At 51.4% G+C, this 19,500-nt stretch overlaps 1 protein-coding gene across 1 annotated transcript in view; it reads left to right on the top strand.

Moving 5' to 3' along the window:
- Positions 1 to 19,135, top strand: part of LOC127033147 (uncharacterized) — a 51,500-nt gene extending 32,365 nt beyond the window's left edge. Inside the window, exons 17-23 of the mRNA XM_050920952.1 lie at positions 8,030 to 8,491; positions 10,508 to 10,603; positions 11,170 to 11,400; positions 12,223 to 12,245; positions 12,974 to 13,089; positions 15,471 to 15,530; positions 16,683 to 19,135. Of these exons, the coding sequence (XP_050776909.1) occupies positions 8,030 to 8,491; positions 10,508 to 10,603; positions 11,170 to 11,400; positions 12,223 to 12,245; positions 12,974 to 13,089; positions 15,471 to 15,530; positions 16,683 to 17,197 (1,503 nt within the window). The 3' untranslated portion in view covers positions 17,198 to 19,135. The remainder of the gene's footprint in view (positions 1 to 8,029; positions 8,492 to 10,507; positions 10,604 to 11,169; positions 11,401 to 12,222; positions 12,246 to 12,973; positions 13,090 to 15,470; positions 15,531 to 16,682) is intronic.
- Positions 19,136 to 19,500: the final 365 nt, after the last annotated feature.

Here is a 19,500-nt window from a genome sequence, read left to right as displayed (position 1 = left end):
AAAGCATGCAGCACATGTCAGCGTAATGGACCTGCTCCACCTCTTAACAAAATTAAGGGTGGAAAACCTCCGCCTGCTGCTCCATTTCAACATCTTCAAATTGACTTTGCAGATATGCCAAAGGCTTTTGGGAAAAAGCACCTCCTTGTTTTGGTTTGCCCTCTGACTTCCTGGGTCGAAGCTTTTCCTACTGCTAATTGTACTGCTGCCACAGTGGCGAAGATTCTCCTTAGAGACATTGTACCCCGTTTTGGCATCCCTCTTGTGCTCGACTCAGATCGCGGACCTCACTTTACTGGTCATGTCCTTGGCCGTTTAGAACAAGGACTGGGCATTTCACACTCCTTTCATACACCCTACCACCCCCAGTCTAGCGGGAAAGTTAAGCGTATAAATAGGGAACTTAAGTTTACATTGGCTAAATACTGTCAGGAAACAGGATTAAAGTGGCCTCAGGTACTTCCCTTGGTCCTGTTTCACCTTCGTACTCGCCCAACCCGCGCATTGGGATTATCCCCCTTTGAACTGCTCTATGGACACCCCCCTTTCAAAGGCGGGGCGCTACCACGTGCTGATGTTTCACTATTGGGAGGGGATCATTTAACCGCGTGTCAGTTTCTCTCCCTACAGGCTCGCCTTCGTGCCCTTTGGAAAGCCTCGCAGTTTTCCCAGACCGTGCCGCTGGAGGAACAGATCCACCCGTTCCAACCAGGGGACTTCGTCTGGGCCAAACAGTTCGTTCGTGACGACACCCTCCAGCCAAGGTTTACTGGACCCCACCAGGTTCTTTTAACAACCCAGACTGCCGTGTTCCTGGAAGGACGCAAATCTTGGATCCACCACTCCCATGTCAAGCCAGCCGTAGTGGACCACAGTGACGGACCAGCAGCTCTTGTCACCACTGAGGACACTGCCTTCGACCAGTGGACCAGCTTACCTCTCTCAGACATTAGACTTAAATTGACTCGAAAAAAATGAGAGGACCCTTTATTCTCACAACTGTATGTTTTTTTATGCTTTTTTAGTTTATTTTCTGCTTATGAAGAATGCTGTGTTTTTGTAAATGACACCTACTCTGACACTTTTCAACGTACCAAACACCTAAGGGAAATGGCTAAAAACTACTCCTCTGGCCAGCCACCTTATGATTGGTGGGGAGCCTTATGAAATTGGCTGCCCGGATTTGGGTGGGTTAAAAAAACTCTTGGTTGGTGTTGTTGGGGCCATAGTAGTCCTTATAATACTGTGTTGCTGTATTCAGTGTGTCCCCTCCCTCATAAACTCATGTAAGTCAGTTTATTCTTTTCCCACTTCAGCTAAAAGCCTTACTCTCTTCGAATTGGGTGGCCCTTGAGATCTCGAAATAGGGTGTAGCTTTTTGATTAATAGTTATCTCAAAGCTACAAATGGAGGAATGTTGGGTCTAAACTTTTGGTGAACTTTGGGGAGCCAAAACACACCCAGACTGGCCGTCTCTGCATAATCCTTTCTGAACCCTTTATCGAACAAAGCACTGACCTGCAAACTACTCATGACACCCCCTTTATTAAGTAGCCATTAGCCTTTATCTCTATGCATTTACTTGTTAAACTTGCTTTTCCTGTAAAATATTGATTGATTATGCATGACCATTATCTTTTGTTAATCACTTTGTTTACTTCTGTGTATAAATATTGATGCTCACCCCTAATAAAGGGGCCACACTTAATCTAAAGCTTTTTAGAGCTAAGGATAGTGTGAGCCCGTTGATCAACGCATTGGTGTCTGGTCTCTGACAGAATTGTGTGCCCCATACCAACTCCGCACGAACTCGGGTGCTGGAGAGGTGAGTGAGGACTTGCTTTATTACCTAACATTATCATTTTAGGTAAAGTTATGAAGTATTGCTAGGAGTGTGTTACTGAAATATGTTGTGAGGTTGGGAATACTCACAAACAGCCTTCCAGATACAACAGTGGAGTAGCTAGACGTGCTGATGGCCCATTAAGGGAAATCCACATTCTCAATGACCATCCCAGGAACCGTATGCAGTGGAGACTTTTCTCAGAGGGAGCATGTAGACAGTGGAGGCTGCTTGACCCACGCACAGCAAAAGAGCTTTCCAGTAAGCCAGAAGAAACTATAAAAGGGGGACGCGACATCATCACTGATCCTCACTCCCTCCACAACACAATACCTGGGAACATATCTGGAGGACAAAGACTTTGAACTAGGGAGGGGGTCCAGCCTGTGTATTGAGGAACTATACCATCTATTGGGGTGGGACATTGCTCGATTCAAATCCTATCTAGTTTATAAACTCAGACTGTGAATTTATTTTATTTCTTAGGTAACCAACTTGATCTCTATGCTTATTACTTATAACCACTTTAAATCAATCTGTAGTTAATAAACCCATTTTATATTTTACCTAAAACAGTGTGTTTTGCTTGAAGTGCTTGGGAATTCTCAGCTCAGTTACAAAGGATGGTGCACGTCCTCTCCACATTGAGGGAGGGGTGGACTGGGTAATAACTTACACTGGTCAGGCTTCTGACCGGGGCAAGATGATACAGCTGTGGGGTGTAAGGCTGAGGAACTGAGGGGAATTGGCTGGCGCCTCCCTTTTATTGTTTCATAAGTGGCCGGGACAAACATTCATGTAACTCAGCTGGATGTGTCCCTGCCTGTGGATGGTTGTGTAAGTGCAGCACCTACCAGAGGTTTGTAGTTTGTCACAGCATCACAGTGTGACAGGGAGCCCAGGCTGGTGGGACAGAAGGCTCGGCGGTACCCCAGTTCCAGGTTGCACACCGGGAAGCTCTGTCACAGATGGCTGAATCTTTCTCAGGTGCTTTTCCAAAGGGATCCAGAGAGAACTAGGTCAGATGTAAGTCGAACAGGGAAAGGAGGGGAGGTGGGGCCAGGAAGATGAGCCCAGGAAACTCCAGTTTGCAGATTGGCCTTGACAAGTTTGTTTGGGCCTGCAGAGCTATGTCTTGCTGCCCCATGGCTGTTCACCAGAACCTGGTCTTTCTGAGACCATATCTGCACTACACGGTTTTATCCACATAAGGCAGCTTACGCTGACCTAACTATGGAGCTGTACATGCTGCAATGCTCCTCCTGCCACTTCATAGACTCATAGACTCTAGGACTGAAAGGGACCTCGAGAGGTCATCGAGTCCAGTCCCCTGCCCTCATGGCAGGACCAAATACTGTCTAGACCATCCCTAATAGATATTTATCTAACCTACTCTTAAATATCTCCAGAGATGGAGATTCCACAACTTCCCTAGGCAATCTATTCCAGTGTTTAACTACCCTGACAGTTAGGAACTTTTTCCTAATGTCCAACCTGAATCTCCCTTGCTGCAGTTTAAGTCCATTGCTTCTTGTTCTATCATTGGAGGCTAAGGTGAACAAGTTTTCTCCCTCCTCCTGATGACACCCTTTTAGATACCTTCAACTCTCATGCTACACCCGAGTAATAAACCCCCCACGATAAGAGGTGTGGAGCTTAGGGCAACAAGTTTAGAGCGATGCAGTGTCAGTGTAAACACTGCATTTCTTACATGTCCCTAAACAGCCTCCAGAAGGTGTCCCACGGAGCCCACCGTGACTGCTCTGATCACCATTTTGAATTCGCTGCCCTGCAGCCAGGTACACAGGTGAAAGTCCCTCCCCTTCCTCTGGGAAGCTTTGAACTTGCTCTTCCTGTGTGCTCAGTGCAGAGAGCTCGCATAGCAACTGCCCAGCTGAGCATGCCGGCTCCACGCAGCAAACAGGCTCCTGCCTGGAATATAAGGGAGGTGGTGGATCTCCTAAATCTGTGGGGAGAGGAGGCTGTGCTGGGACAGCTCCAATCCAGCTGCAGGACCTTGCTTGGGGCACAGAGGGGAAGAGCGATGGTAGGGACCAGGGCTGGCTCTACTCCAAGCACGTGCTTGGGGCGGCACTTTCCAAGGGGTGGCACTCTAGCCCCCTCCCCGCTTTTTTTTGCTTGGAGCACAAAAAGCCGGGAGCCGGCCCTGAACCAAGATGTTCCCTGTCAGCTGAGGCTTTCACGCTGAGATGGAACTGACACTGCCATTCTGGCGTCAGTCACTAGAAGGCGCTCATGGCAGCCTGAGTTGCACAGGCTGGACTGCAGTTCATACTGCCCTGAGCATCATGCCCGGGAGCTGGGCCTGGACTGCAGCTGCGAGAGGGGCTCAGCTCTGGGGGATGATGCTCTGGCTCCCCAGCGGCAGGGCAGCCTGAACTGCAGTCCAGCCTGGGTGTGAGGAGCCGGGGAGGGAGGGAAGCAGGGCCTGGGATGCAGGGAGGGTCCTGCTGCCGCTGCTGCTCTGCTCTGAGTCTCCTCAGGTCGGCGCCGCATTTCCCCGCCCGAGTGGGCTGTGCAGGGTGCCGACAGGCTGGGCAGGGGGCGTGGATCCCGGCTCACGCTGACAGGGCGAGTGGCTTGGCAGCCCGAGCTGCCAGGGAGCTGCCCACTCCTGCCTCTGGACCCAGCCTGCCGCGCACCACCACCGCCTCAGCCCCCCTGCTGCCTGCCCTAGGTGGGGAGAGGCAGAGCCCAGCTCCGAGTGGGGCAGCGGATACTGCCTTGCCGAGGGACCCCCGTGGCTCGGGCACCTGGAGATCAGTGTCTGTCCTCTCGGCTCTGCCTGCACGGGGCTGGGGAAGCAGCTGTCAGCGCCTGCCCCTCTCAGCCCTTGCACCCCCCATCCCGCTCGCAGCCCCTCCATTTGTACCTCCCCCCATCTCTCCTTCTCTGCACCCGTTTCCCCTGTACTCTCCCTTCACCCGCACCTCTCCCCTTGTACCCTCCCCCAGCCCTGTCCTCCTGCACCTCCCCCTTTCCCTGCACCTCTTCTCCCACAACCCTCCTGATACCCTTTCTCCTCCTCCACCCTCCTCCACGAGTACATCACACTCTGCTTCTCTGCCAGTGTAGAGCCCCTAGCACCCCCACACCCACTCCTCTGCCTGAACCCTCTTTACTAGAGCCCCATTGGTCTGGGTCCAAGGTTTGAGGGTTAGTCTCTGTGGCTTCCATGTGCATTTGGAGCACTAAAGATGGGGTTGCGGGGAATAGGAGGGGTGAGATTTGTACTAAAGTGAAATAAAAGTAGGAGAAACTGTTTGATTCCCACTGCAAGTGTAAATGGGGATTGCTGTGGTGAATGAGGTCACGTTTGGGCGGGGGAGCACAGGGCTGGGGTGGCAGGGCATGCGAGTGGGGGCGGGGGGAGAGAGAGCCCAGGGCTGGGGTGGCAGGGAGTGGGGAAGGTGGGGGGCAGCAAAAAATGTTTTTGCTTGGGAAGGCAAAAAACCTAGAGCCGGCCCTGGTAGGGACACACAGCAGTGCCCTATAAAACTCAAAGAGCTGTAGCAGGCAGAGCAAGGGGCAAAGGAGGCAAATAGTTTCCCCTGTGTGCAGCTGCAGACATGCTGCTTCTATAATGAGGGGGCTGGGGTCAGGATGGTAAATAGCCCATCTGCCGCCCCCAAGCTCCTGTTGTAGCCTTGTGTTCCTAACACACCACACAGTGCTGAAGAGCAGTGCGGGATCCTGCTTTCTGACCCACACGGCTGGCTCACAGGTTACCAGGGCAGTTGAAAAGCATATGGAAACCCAGTAGGATCCCCATGGAATGATGGGATTGAGATACCTGTATCATGTGATGATGAACCTGCCCCCACGAGGCATTGCAAACTCTTCACTGCCAGCCTGAGAAGTGGGAGGGGGACCCCACTGCAGCCCCCGCCAGGCTTGAGGAGGGTGAGGAACTCTAAGAGGAGCAGAGGTGAGGCTGGGAGGGCTGAACTATAGCCTGAGGGGCCAAAGTGAGGAGAGTAGGGGCAGGTGGGGCTGTATTGATGGTGGGTTCTGAGCAGATGGGGCAGTGCTGGGAGGGTGAGCTGAGGGCAGCAGGGGAGTCAATGGGGGAGGGAGGCTGAACTCAGGGAGTGGTGATGATGGGGGCTGGGAAACTGAACTGAGGGTGGCTGAACTGATAGGGTTTGGTGCAGACAGAACTGTTGAGGGACTAGGGGACAGGATTAATTGCCGGGCAGGAGATGGGGTGGATGTGAGGAAGAGCTCCTGCACCAGGGGTCAACACCACCTTATCCAGTACATGTGGGAGAGTGGGCCACACTCATTGTCACGTGCACACACCCTGGGGAGGGGCCGGGAGAGTTCAAACATCAAGAGACTGACCTAAAAACAATACCATTTTTTAAAATGTCGTGATTTGGGGGCCAGTCTCATGATCTAGGGGAGGCTGCGCGTGAACTTTGATTTCTTGAAGTTGGAAGTTTAAAAGGGAGAACAAAGGGGACTAAGTACCCAGCAAGACATGGTACGTCTAACAGCCAGTGGAGATAAATTACAGGATATTATAGGTACCACTCCCATCTTTGTCTGTAACCCTGCACCTAGAGCATTGAATCTGCTCTGCTCTGAAATGCTGAGTGAAGACCCAGGTAGCTGAAACAGCAGCAGGGGAAAGGTGTTTGAATGATGACGGCAAATCTCAAGCCGTGCATTGCGCACTTCACTAAGCTGAGCTGCAACATCTATTAACCACGTTGTTAAAACTGCTGCAACAAACTAGCTGCATCCGCAGCAGCATCTCTGCGCAGCACGATTCCCCCACCACAGCTGAATTCCCTCTCCTTGTCCCAGGTAGCTGCTTCCCAGAGTCCCCCAGGCCTCCTCAATCTGTCCCCAGATCCTCTCCTGCAGCCACACTGGGAAGTGACCTGAGGCGTCTCAGTTTAGATTCAAAAAGTTAAAGCTTTAGAACTGTTAAAATTGTCTGTGAGCAGGTAAATCTCCCCCCAGCAGCTTCCCCAGGGCAATAACCCAAGTCCTTCCCCCACCAACACCCGGACAGAAGCTGACAGTCCATTTGATGGCGGCTCAGGGGCCAGGTTGGAATGTGCTGGGATCTCAGCCCGGTCCCTAGTGGGGCAGGTGACCCCGTCTCACACAACCACACCCAGCAAGGCCTGCACCGATTTTCTCCCTTTTTGTCAATCCCAGCAGAGCGACCAGGGACTCAGTAGTCCCCAGAGACCAAGCTCCTGTCCACTAGGTGAGGGCTGGGGCCCAATAGCCAAGGGCAGCGGGAGTGAGGGGAGCTCATACTAGGGACCTGAAGGGTACATGGTGTGGGATAAACATAAATTAAAATTAATATCACTTCCGCTGCCCTTGGCTATTGGGCCCCAGCCCTCACCTGGTGGGCAGGAGCTTGGTCTCCAGGGACTACTGAGTCCCTGGTCGCTGTGCTGGGACTGACAAAAAGGGAGAAAATTGGTGCAGGCCTTGCTGGCTGTGGTTGTGTGAGACGGGGTCACCTGCCCCACTAGGAACCAGGCTGAGATCCCAGCACATTCCAACCTGGCCCCTGAGCCGCCATCAGATGGACTCTCAGCCTCTGTCCGTGTGGTGGGGGGTGAGGAATTGAGTTATTGCCCTGAGGGAGCTGCTGGGGGAGATTTACCTGCTCACAGACAATTTTAACAGTTCAAAAGCTTCAACTTTTTGACTCTCAGTGCCCAGTGTCATTAAATAGTTAATGTCTGACCAAACTATTGCCTGATCCCCCCATAATTTCCCACAGCCGTGAAAATTTAAATTGGTAACAATTGGAATGAAATGCTGAAACCCAGATTTTTGTGCAACTGTGAAAGTTTAAATCAATAAATATAAAAATTGCTTAAAATAAACCTCTGTCAAAATTATATATTATTAAAAAAATATCCTGCCATGTCTGACTATCGCTCCTTAGACACACAGACCCTGCTCCTGCAGGCTCATCCTGACAGGGGGATGCTGATGTCCAGCCCCAGTGACCCTCCCCACCAGCACAGGGGCTGATTGCAGCACCAGAGCCCTAGTGGTATATTTTTCAACAAAGCCTCCAGGGCTGTAATGTTACCAGTGGGCCCCTTCCAATTCAGCAAACAGCATGAGTCAGTTCCAGGAAGGGAAACACCCCCTTGCTGCTGCAGGCGGGGCATAGTGTGAATTCAAGAATTTGAAACAAAGATTGTTACAAACTGCCCAGAGGGAGTCATGGCTGCAGAGAACCCGGTGGAAAGTCTCCAGGAGGAAGCGACATGTCCCGTCTGTCTGGAGTATTTCACAGAACCTGTCACTCTGGAGTGTGGGCACAATTTCTGCCGAGCCTGCATCAGCCAGTGCTGGGAGGGATCCGATACAGACATCTCCTGCCCTCAGTGCAGAGAAACTGTGCAGCAGAGAAACCTCAGGCCCAACAGGCAGCTGGCAAATGTTGTAGAAATAGTAAAACGGCTGAGTTTACAGGCAGCAAAGGGAGCAGGAGGGGACGGGGTGTGTGGGGAACACCAGGAGGCTCTGAAACTGTTCTGTGAAGAGGATCAAAGCCCCATCTGTGTGATCTGCAGAGAGTCCCGGGCTCACCGCGCTCACACGGTGGTTCCCTTACAGGAAGCTGCCCAGGAGTACAAGGTACAGAGTTGCTGTCCAGTCTAATGGGTAATAACTTTGGATTTGAATTACAGGTTAATGGCATCACAAGTTGCCCAAGATAGGTGTAACTGTGTCATTCAGCTGTGTGTAGCCTTTATTGCATGAAAGATGCTGTAGAAATTAATGATACTCCAGCCTGGCAAGAATGACAAGAGATGAAGTTTTTAAAATTGTCTGATGTGGGAAAGTTTTCTCTGAGCAGCTGAATCCTTTTCAAACCCAGCTCCCACCAGTGAACTAAGAGAATTCTCTGCAGACGGGAAGTTATTAAATGCCCAGTGAGGTTTGATTCACAAGAGCTGCAGGCCAGTCTATGGGAGCGCTGCCTTCAGACTGGAGAAGGGGGAGTTACAAGCTGTGGCTGTGTTTACTGATTGGATCACAGTGTTTATTATTGTTATTTGCATCCCAGCAGCCCTTACAGCCCCCAGTTGAGATCTGACCTCGATTGCAGGGGGCCCTGTGCAAAACCCAGTGAGGGGCAATCCCTGCCCTGAGCGATTTACAGTCTAACTGGACAAGAGAGACAAAAGGTGGGAGGGGAAACTGAGGCACAAAGAGGGAAAGTGACTTGTCCAAGGTCACTCAGCAGGTCAATGGCAGAGCTGGGTATAAACCCCCACTTTTCCAAGGCCAAGCCCAGTGCCCTAACCACTAGGCTACTCTGCCCCCCTCAGCAGCACTGAGCAGTGAAGAAGTGTGGACAGTAGGAGGAAAAGACTCCTTGCTAAAGGCCCGAGGCCCAGCAGGGAGACGAGGTTTCTCACTGGGATTCTGAACTCCCGTGTTTCTCCATGAGAGGTTAAACTCAGATGCTGCCGTCCTGCACTAGAGGAGGTCATGGGGCTAAACACTGTGTGGACCCCAAGCACCTTGAGTCCACACACAAAAGGGCTCCAGACAGCGCAGATCCATGCCAAGTACCACTGGGATTAGACTGGATTGTAGCAAAACTAACCCCAGGCTGGAGCTGACGGGTGTCAGTCTGACCTGTTCTGTTGTGTATGTGGGCAGGGACTAGCCAGAGCTGTTCTGTTAGTCCCACCAGGCAGCCTTTAGAAATCTCCCAGAATGCACTGCTTCCAGGATCTCTACTAGGGAATGGGACAGTGGGGACCTACCCAGAGTGCATTGCCACTGAAAGGGTTTAGGGCAGCACTGGGGCAAACCCCAACTGTTCTTTATACAAATCTGCCTCTCCAATTAGGGTGGCCACTGAAGCATCCCCAGAACATAGGACATCTCCACACCTGCCTGCATGGGCCCTCCCGCATGTGAATCGCTCAGCCTGCATGGGCCCACCACCACCTTTGTCAATGCGCCCCCATCTGCATCATTCTGCATGGAAGTGCCACTCGCACCCCTGCCCCCACCCTCACTGGTATCTTCCTGCATCCTTGGTCTCCTCCTCGCTCTTTTTCACCGGACAAACCCACGTCCAGTGCTGGGTTCCTACCGGACAGGGACAGTGCTCCACAAAACTGGGACTGCGCAGCTTCCAACCAGACGAATGGCCTCCCGACATCTCATGGGGTTTGCCCTGGTGCTTAGACCAGCTCTGCCCAACCAGTGCAGTCCCCAGGGCTTCAGGGCTAAAATCCCAGCCCATATTGAAACCCTGGTGGCTTCTGGGATTTATTCATTAAACCTTCTCAAAGACAGGTTTATTGATTCACCCCCATATGACTCCAGTGTCCTGTTATGCGCTGTACCACTAATCAATTCACAAATACCAACAAAGCTTAGTTATAATTGAGATCTCTGTCTAATTACTGAAAAGACTGAACCTGAATTGGTAACGAATCGGAATATGACACACTCCCAGTCTGCATTGATAAGGTTTCATCTCCTTGGTGGCCCTGATGTCACAAAGCAATTAGAACCAACAGTCATCTTGGGTTTGGGTGAAAAAACACTCAGGGTTTGGGTGAAAAAACACTCCACACTCCTCTCAACCCTCAAAATGAAACTTCCGAACCCTTTCTGTTTCTTCAGGAAAAAATTCAGGCCTATTTGAAGGCTCTGAGAGAAGAGAGAGAAAAGCTGCTGGGATTTAAAGTGACTGAAAAGGGGAAATGCCAGGAGTATCTGGTAGGTGCCTGTTGTTATTAACCCACAGGGACTGGCAATGGGACGTCTGTTTGGAGGCAGACTCCTGTGTGGCCTTGGTGAAAGTAGACATGATCAGTGGGTTAGATTCATGTGCAGAGAAGCCCTAAGCTTCCATTTCGGTTGATGAGTTAATGTCTAGCTCTTGTGGCTTTCCCAGAAATCCTCCCCAAGTGAACTGATTGTCACCTGTGCGGTGCTGTCCACTGTCTCTGGTCATTTCGTGCATTAACATGTTTGATTCTTTTTTCTCCCCCATTGTCTCTGTCAGTGTGGTGCTGGATCCTGCCTCCTGCTGCTCTGGGGCTGAATTCCCAGAGACCATGAATAACATAATATGAATAACATGAGAGACATGGAAACCTCCCTTTCAGAGATATAGAGGCTGAAGGGCAAGGTGTGAGAGAATCCTCTCCCTAGGGTAGAGTCAAATGTCAGAAATCTTAGGAGTTTCAATGAAGTTCTCCCTCCTGCACATTCAGCTCTCCATGAAAGGACCCCAGGTGCCATTCATGTCCCTGACCAGCCCTTTCCATATTTTCATACAGAAACAAACACAAACCGAGAGGCAGAAGATTGTGTCTGAATTTCAGGAACTGCGGCAGTTCCTGGAGGAACAAGAGCGACTCCTGCTGGCCCAGCTGGAGAAGCTGGACGAGGAGATTGTGAGGATCCAGAATGAAAATGTCAGTAAACTCTCCGAGCAGATTTCCCGTCTCAGTGAGCTGATCAGTGAAATGGAGGGGAAATGTCAGAAACCAGGAAGTGAATTCCTGAAGGTGAGACTGAGGGAGAAACAGAGGCGCCGACTTCACGGTGGCTTAAGGGCTAGAGCAGCCACGGAAAAAAATTAGTAAATCCTTAGCACCCATCAGCAGCCAGCTCCCCTTCCTATCAATGGCCCAATCAGAGATCTCAATGTAACTGGATGTGCATTGCTGACATGCAAATGACTATTGTTCTTTGGAGCACTACAGACACAGAGATATTACAGATGGAAAAGCCCCATTAGAAACATAGAGTTGGAAGGGACCTCAAGAGATCATCTAGTCCAACCCCCTGCTCAAAGCAGGACCAATCCCCAAATGGCCCCCTCAAGGACTGAAATCATAACCCTGGGTTTAGTAGGCTAGTGCTTAAACCACTGAGGGATCCCTCCCCATTTGCTCAGGGAATCCATGGCCCTGGAGCCAGGGCAGGGCCTCTCTTCCCCATATTTGCCAAAACCCTTCCCTGGGATCCCCTGTGTGCATCAGATGGGACCGAGAGTATGTCTTCACTATCTCCCCAATCAGTGGGCAGCCATTGATCCAGCGGGGATCAATTTATTGTGTCTAGTGAAGACGCAATAAATCAACCCCCGAGTAGTGTCCCATCAACTCCTGTACTCCACTGCTGTGAGCGCCACAGGCAGAGTCAACAGGGGAACGGCAGCAGTCGTCTCACCGTGGTGAAGACACCACGGTAAGTCGATCTAAGTACATCGACTTCAGCTATGTTATTCACATAGCTGAAGTTGCGTAACTTAGATTGATTCCCAGCCCCCTAGTGTAGACCAAGGCTGAGATTCTTTTTTCTCTCTCTCTCTCTCTCCCCTCTAGGATGTCAGAAGCACCTTAAGCAGGTATGTGGTTCTCTCTTTCCCCCTCACACTTCACAATGCTGGGAAAGAGCTTGGTGGTGATGTTAGCACCACATCTCCCCAGGGCTCTACAGCAAAATGTGTGGGGAAGGTCACATTCTGGATACAAATCTCTCTGGTCAACTTCATCCTGAGGTTCTCACCTTTGCACAGAAGACTCTGGATTTATCCATTCAGTGGGAAGGACTGACCTAAAATATTTCCCAGAGATGTCACCTCCCTGGGGGACAGGCTGCCTCAGGATAGTGAGGATGGAATATGGGCCTGTCACTGCTGGGGCCCTGGTTGCCATTCAGCCCAGGGCAGCAGTGGTCAGGAGTCTGTCCCACCTAAGGACTGTTTGGAGACCTGTGTGAAATGAGTTGGGGAGGGGGGAGTTGGTGTCTCAGTCTAGTTCCTAGAGGGCAGATTTCTACAGCACTTCACCTGGGAACCTCCTGTCCTTCCGAGCAAGAAGGCCTAGGAGTGAATTGGCCATGGAGACTCAATTCTCCTTTTATCTCCAGAGCTGGTCTCTCCAGGCCAGAGTTGAAGAACATTCATGGAATCTTTGGGGGGAAGGTTGCACTGCCCTGGGTTGTGTCACATCTGCTCTGAGGCTGGGAGAGGTAGAGGAATTCTAACTCCAGGCCCATTAGAGCAGCGACTCCCTAGGAACAACTTATAAGTCACTAAATGAAATATAATCATGTGAAATTGTTTCTCTCCAGGTGTGAGAAGGGGAAGGTCCAGCAGCCAGAAGGGATTTCTGCTGAGCTGGAAGAGCGAGTCAATGGTTTCTCCCAGAAAACTATTGTGCTACTGGAGGCTTTGAGGAAGTTCAAAGGTACCTAGAAGGGATCTAGGAGGGGAAACTGGGATCAATGTCTGAGACTGTGGGAAGAGAATGGCTCTGGTCAGTTGGTTCATAATTAGATTATGCTTCTATTTAACTGTTGCATGAGAATGCCACGCGCTTAGGGTGCAAGTCACTCAGGGCTTGTCTATATCACAAAGTTGCAGCGCTGGTGAGGGGGTTACAGCGCTGCAACTTAGGAGGTGTACACATCTGCAGGGCACCACCAGCGCTGCAACTCCCTGTTTGCAGCGCTGGCCGTACTCCCGTTTTGTCTCGGGTGTAGAGGATCCAGCGCTGGTGATCCAGCGCTGGTAATCAAGTATAGACACTTACCAGCGCATTTCTTGACCTCCGTGGAATAAGCAGGTATCCCAGCATACCTGAGGAAGCCTCTGGTAATCAAGCTGGTCTCCTTCCCCAGTTTGCTCTCGCGTTCCCCGAACCCGAGCAAGCAGGTCTCCTTCCCTGCGGTTTGCTGGGTGGTTCCGGGAACGCGAGAGCAAACCGCGGCGAAGCTGGTCTCCTTTCCCGGTTTGCTCTCGCGTTCCCCGAACCCCCGAGCAAGTAGGTCTCCTTCCCTGCGGTTTGCAGGGGGGTTCCGGGAACGCGAGAGCAAACCGCGGCGAAGCTGGTCTCCTTTCCCGGTTTGCTCTCGCGTTCCCCGAACCCCCGAGCAAGCAGGTCTCCTTCCCTACGGTTTGCTGGGTGGTTCCGGGAACGCGAGAGCAAACCGCGGCGAAGCTGGTCTCCTTTCCCGGTTTGCTCTCGCGTTCCCCGAACCCCCGAGCAAGCAGGTCTCCTTCCCTGCGGTTTGCAGGGTGGTTCGGGGAACGCGAGAGCAAACCGCGGCGAAGCTGGTCTCCTTTCCCGGTTTGCTCTCGCATTCCCCGAACCCCCCTTGAAGCCGCCCAACAGCGCTGCAGTGTGGCCACATCTAACACCACTTGCAGCGCTGGTTGCTGTAAGTGTGGCCACTCTGCAGCGCTGGCCCTATACAGCTGTACTAATACAGCTGTAACAACCAGCGCTGCAAAATTGTAGATGTAGACATACCCTTAGATTGATTAATTCAACCCCTTATTTGTTCCAGAAGCATGTCTTGCCATTACAATTACTGTTAAAGTAAGAAATGACAGACATACTGAAAGAAATACTGCCCAGCTACCTTCTCCTGGGGCACAGGTGGGGCATGATGCATTTCTCCTATGATGCTCTGACTACCCCTTACAATGTCTGACATATTAAACATATTCAGGTTATATATTTATTAGTTCTTTTCCAATCACCTTTGTGTGTTATGCATTGTTAGTATCTTGTATAACTCACACACTACACATGCATAAACTTTCTAACTGGCAGGGCTTTTGCTGTCCAAGCTATTTTCAAGTTATTCTCGTTTCTGATTCATTCATTACCAATCATTACACACTGATGTGCACAGGTCACTTTGACCCTTTTCTCCACATGGGATTTTTTGGACTTTGGTAACTGCTCCTTGACAGCACATTTTGCGTGTCTGGTGTCTTTAAGCACATTGTGTGGTCAAAACATCTCGTTGTCCGACTTAACAACTTATGAACAATCACTTAATAACAAGGTCTCCTCCCTTGGTTTTCACACCTCAACTGCTAGAACAGGGCCTCATCCTCCCTGATTGAACTAACCTCGTTATCTCTAGCTTGCTTGCATATATATACCTGCCCCTGGAAATTTCCACTACATGCATCTGACGAAGTGGATATTCACCCGCGAAAGCTCATGCTCCAAAACGTCTGTTAGTCTATAAGGTGCCACAGGATTCTTTGCTGCTTTTACAGATCCAGACTAACACGGCTACCCCTCTGATACTTAAGGTCACTTAAGGCAACATTTCTCTTATGTCAAGCAAACTGCTCACCAGGCCAAAGCCAAGTCAGTCAGTGCAAACAGCCCCAACAGCTTACAAACAGAGCCAGGATTTTGCAAACTCTCTACATCCCATTAGTATCAAAGAGACCCAAGTGGGTAAAGTTACTTTTATGCCAAAGTCTTTGCATGATCTGGGTCTAGGTTATGACAGAATGCAAGAAGTGAGAGAAACCAACTGGAGTCTGAAGGGTGGGAGGAGATGATGAGGGGAAAAGTAAATCTCACTTAAAGATTGTCTGTCCTGGGATGGTTGTGCGGCTGCAAGGGAATTGGTTCTATTGCTAGGAGATGCCTGAATGAGAGAGGAAATAGGTTTTAGACCTTTTTACATTAAATACCTGAGTGTGTCTCTGTCTGTTTCTGTGTCATGACGACAACACAGGTCTATGAGTTCAGAGTTGCAATGTTGTTATAAATATGAAAGCCTGAAATCTCACGTCTCTTACCCTTTCCCACTCCAGACACCCTGCCGTCTGCACTGAAGAGAAAAAGTGGGCAACCACTAGGAGCACACAGACAGGGTGAGATTGCAGCCTCTTCCTGGTGCTGGTCCCTCTCAGTGGCCTCACCCCACTCCACTTCCCCCGAGGCCCTGGCCCCTGGCCAGGCCAGAAGCCAGAGCAGGACTCCCACCCAGGGAGCCGGGGCAGCACTAGGGAGCCCTGCACCCTCCACCTGCCCTGAGTGGCGCACTCCGGGGAGCGGGGACATGGGCTGGGGGCTGCTCTCAGGCCCCCCAGGTATCCAACAAGGGCAGGTGGTGGGTCAGGGGCTCTCCCCAGCAGCCAAGGCTCCCTGTCTGGCCAGGGGTCAGGGGCTCGGCAGGAAGAGGAGGAGGGGGAAGGGCCATGCAGTGGGTGGGGTCACCGGTGGTGGGACCTCCTGCCCTACCCCCAACTTCTACCAAGGGTCTGGAACTCCTGGGGAGATCCCAAGCTGACATCACACAAACAATCTTGACATCAACCTTAGTGCTGAGTTCATTGCCAGGCTAATGAACAGAAACACTCATTGAGCAGCACCCGAACAGAGCTCTCTGCCCTGAGGGCTGACACATCCCTCTGCTTTACCCCAGTGCAGGGGTCTCCCCATCACTCTTCTCCAACATCCTGCCTTTCCTTTGGGCAGGACTGGACTCTCCCATTAGAGCTGCTCACTGCTTCGTGGATTGGGGAGATTTTCTCCCTCTGATGCTGGCAGCTCCTCCCTTCTCTCTAGACTGGGGATGGGGCTCCCCGACCCAATACCACCTCCTACTCTCTGGTTTTAAGCAGCTTTTCCCCAGTGTTGCACCTTCCTCTGTTCTCCAGTGTGGGAGCAGACGCTGCCTTTAGGGGACAGAACTTCCCTCTGGGGTATAGAGCTGGTACCTGCCTCCTCTGGTCCCTTCTCAGTAAAAGCTTCTGATACCTTCCTGGCTGTTTCTCTGCTGCTGGGAATGGAGCAGCCGCAGCAAAGGGAGCAGGGAGCTGAAGCTTCTGGAACCAAATGAGAAACACACTGAGTAACTGCAATGACATCTCTGCTCAGTCCCAGGTGCCCAGGACAGAGGCAGCGCCCTGGGATCTAGGCCTGTCCCAGCCAGGACGGGGCTGCTGGGTAGTTTGAAAAATGGTCCCAGCCTTCCCTAGGGCCGAGTTCTTCCCCTAACGCTCTGATTCTCTCTGTCCCAGCTAATGTGACTCTGGATCCAGACACGGCTCAACTCCGCCTCGTCCTGTCTGAGGATCGGAAAAGTGTGAGATATGGAGACACACAGCAGGATCTGCCCGACAACCCTCAGAGATTTGACACTGACTTCTATGTGCTGGGCTGTGAGGGATTCACCTCAGGGAGACATTGCTGGGAGGTGGAGGTGGAGGATGGGCAATGCTGGGCTGTGGGGGTGGCCAGAGAGTCTGTGGGGAGGAAAGGAGGGATCAGCTATAGCCCTGAGGGGGGGATCTGGGCTGTGCAGCGATGGATGGGTCAGTTCCAGGTTCTCACTTCCCCTATGACCCCCCTGCCCCTGAGACGGGTCCCCAGCAGGATCCGGGTTTGTCTGGACTGTGACTGGGGGCAGGTGACATTTATCGATGCTGGTGACGAGGCCCCGATCTTCACTTTCCCGCCGGGCTCCGTCCCTGGGGGGAGAATCCGACCCTGGCTCTGGGTGTGGCTGGGATCCCGGCTCAGCCTGTGTCCCTGAGACATGCAGGGGAGTGGCAGGGGACTAGCTCTCTGGGAGCCCGGAGATCAGCCTCTCTAGCTCATACACCCTTGTCTCTGTGACCTCTCCCTGTGGAGTTTCTATCATGCCGTCTCCATGACCCTGGAGGTTGTTTCCAGTCTCAACTCTGCACCATCTGGACTGTCAAACCATAGAGAGCATTGAGTGAGCGAGGTAGAGAAGTGAATCTCATCACTGCCCCAGGCATTGTGCAGCCTGTTTGCCGCTGTCCTCTATGAGCCAGGAGGACTCTGGGGATCCTGGGTCAGACAGTGTCACTGAGACATGGTGGGGAACAGCCCACTGGGAATGGAAAAATGGGTTTCTCTAGCCAAGTAATCCTAGCCCCTATGGCCTGGAGGACTCCTCTCTACCCAACCCTCTGGTCTCTTAGCTCTATCACCTCTGGAAGCTCCTCTCCCTCTCTCCCTCCCTGCAGCACGAGGGAGGGAGAGGGAGAGGGGGAGGGGGAAGAACTTCTGGGGGTGCAGGAAAAGGGACCCCGAGGGGCAGATGTGGGCGCTGTGGGGTCGCAATTGTTGGAGGGGCTGGGGGCAGAAGTGATATGGGGTTGGGGGGCAGAATTAATGTGGGGCTGGGAACAAGCATATGTGGAGTGGTAGGGACACATAATTAATTAATTGGGATTTGGTGTTTTCTTAGAATGATAGAATATCAGGGTTGGAAGGGACCTCAAGAGGTCATCTAGTCCAACCCCCTGCTCAAAGCAGGAACAATCCCCAACTAAAGAAGAAGAAGCTGGAAGCTCCGCACCAGCTGGGAGCCTGGGAGAAGGAGACCCAGGGACTGGGGAGTGTGCATTCATCCCAATATCCAGTAGAAATGAGTTGCTAGCATAGACACTTCCTACATCAATAAACAGAGTTTTACCATCAATGCAATAAATCCACCTTTAGGAGAGGCAGTAGCTAGGGCAACAAAGAATTCTTCCCTTGACCTACTTGCGTCTACATCAGGGGTTAGATCGATCTAACTACATCACAGAGGGTTGATAGTTTTCACAGCTCTGAGCGATGTAGCTAGGCTGACCTAAGTTCTAGGTGTGGACCAGGTCTCAGGAAGAATAATGGTATATCTACACTATAGTCACTACTACAGCAGAGCTACAACGTTACACCTGGGTCGCTGAAGTGCCATAGTGTAGAAGCATCCTGCATTGACGGAAGTGTTTTTTCCATTGCTCTAGTTCATTACTGTTTCTGAGAGACTGTAGCCAGGTCACTGGAAGAATTCCATTGTCTACATTGGGGAGTTAGGTCGATCTGGCTGTGGCACTCAGGGCACACAATGTTTCACAGCCCTGAATAACATCACCAGGTTGATCTAAGTGTTAAGTGTAGAGAAGGCCTAAGAGGGGTTTCCCTGGTGCTAGCTGAAAACAGATAGGCTGAGGGATTGGCTGGCAGCTTGGTGTATGAGAGACAGAAAGCCAAGAGAGGCAGTCGTGAGTGTGACCATGGTAGGAAACTGTGAGACAGGACTTGCTTCAGGCACAGAGTTCCCTGGAAAGACCAATGTGGAGTTCTGAGTAAAGAAACCGCTGGCTCCTATTAGTTTCTACCGTGTTCAGGACACAGACATGTGGATGTTCTTTGTAAATAATAAAGCTTGCACCAAAGAAAAACCTGACTCCTATAATCAGTTTCTCCTCCCAGTGGAAGAACCTAGCAAGGCCCCAAATACTGACTAACTGCTGAGGTCAAAGGAGCAATGGTGCAACCCAGGTCAGAACCTAGAGCTATGGTGGCAAATGTGTTGGTGGGAACCATTTGCGGGGAGCTCCAGCAGCAAAGAGCCTGTGCAGCTTTGTGTGCTGAGCAGTCCTCATTGTTCCTTCTCTCTGAGCTGATATGCATCTCCCCAGAGTCAGGCAAAACCCAAACTAGGATCCCTGGCTCATATTTCCCCCAGCAGACCCAGTCCACGCAGTGATTATGGGCTCAGTATTGGCCCAGGGAGAAAAAATGACTAGAAGAGATTGGGGCAGCTGGAATGGGGCAGGGATGGGGGTGGGGAATGAGTAGGATTGTTACTTTCCCTTCTGTGTTTGGTGTTTCACAAAGTTTAAACCTAAAATCTTTCCAGCTCTTAGCTGGCGTTTTGAATGAGCTGGGCTGTAACCTTTAGACTGCAAAGTCATAAAGCTTAGAAGTGTCCGAGACCAATACAGGTTCGAGTAAGTTTTTGATCGAGTGAGGAAAATCAAAACGTGATAGATTGAAAGTTCAAAATCACGTGGTCATTTATTGATGGGGGATAAG

Source organism: Gopherus flavomarginatus, chromosome 12, assembly GCF_025201925.1.
Source record: "Gopherus flavomarginatus isolate rGopFla2 chromosome 12, rGopFla2.mat.asm, whole genome shotgun sequence".
Taxonomy (NCBI): domain Eukaryota; kingdom Metazoa; phylum Chordata; order Testudines; family Testudinidae; genus Gopherus; species Gopherus flavomarginatus.
The sequence above is the reverse complement of the archived record's forward strand: the minus strand, read 5'-3'. Positions and strand labels throughout refer to the sequence as shown.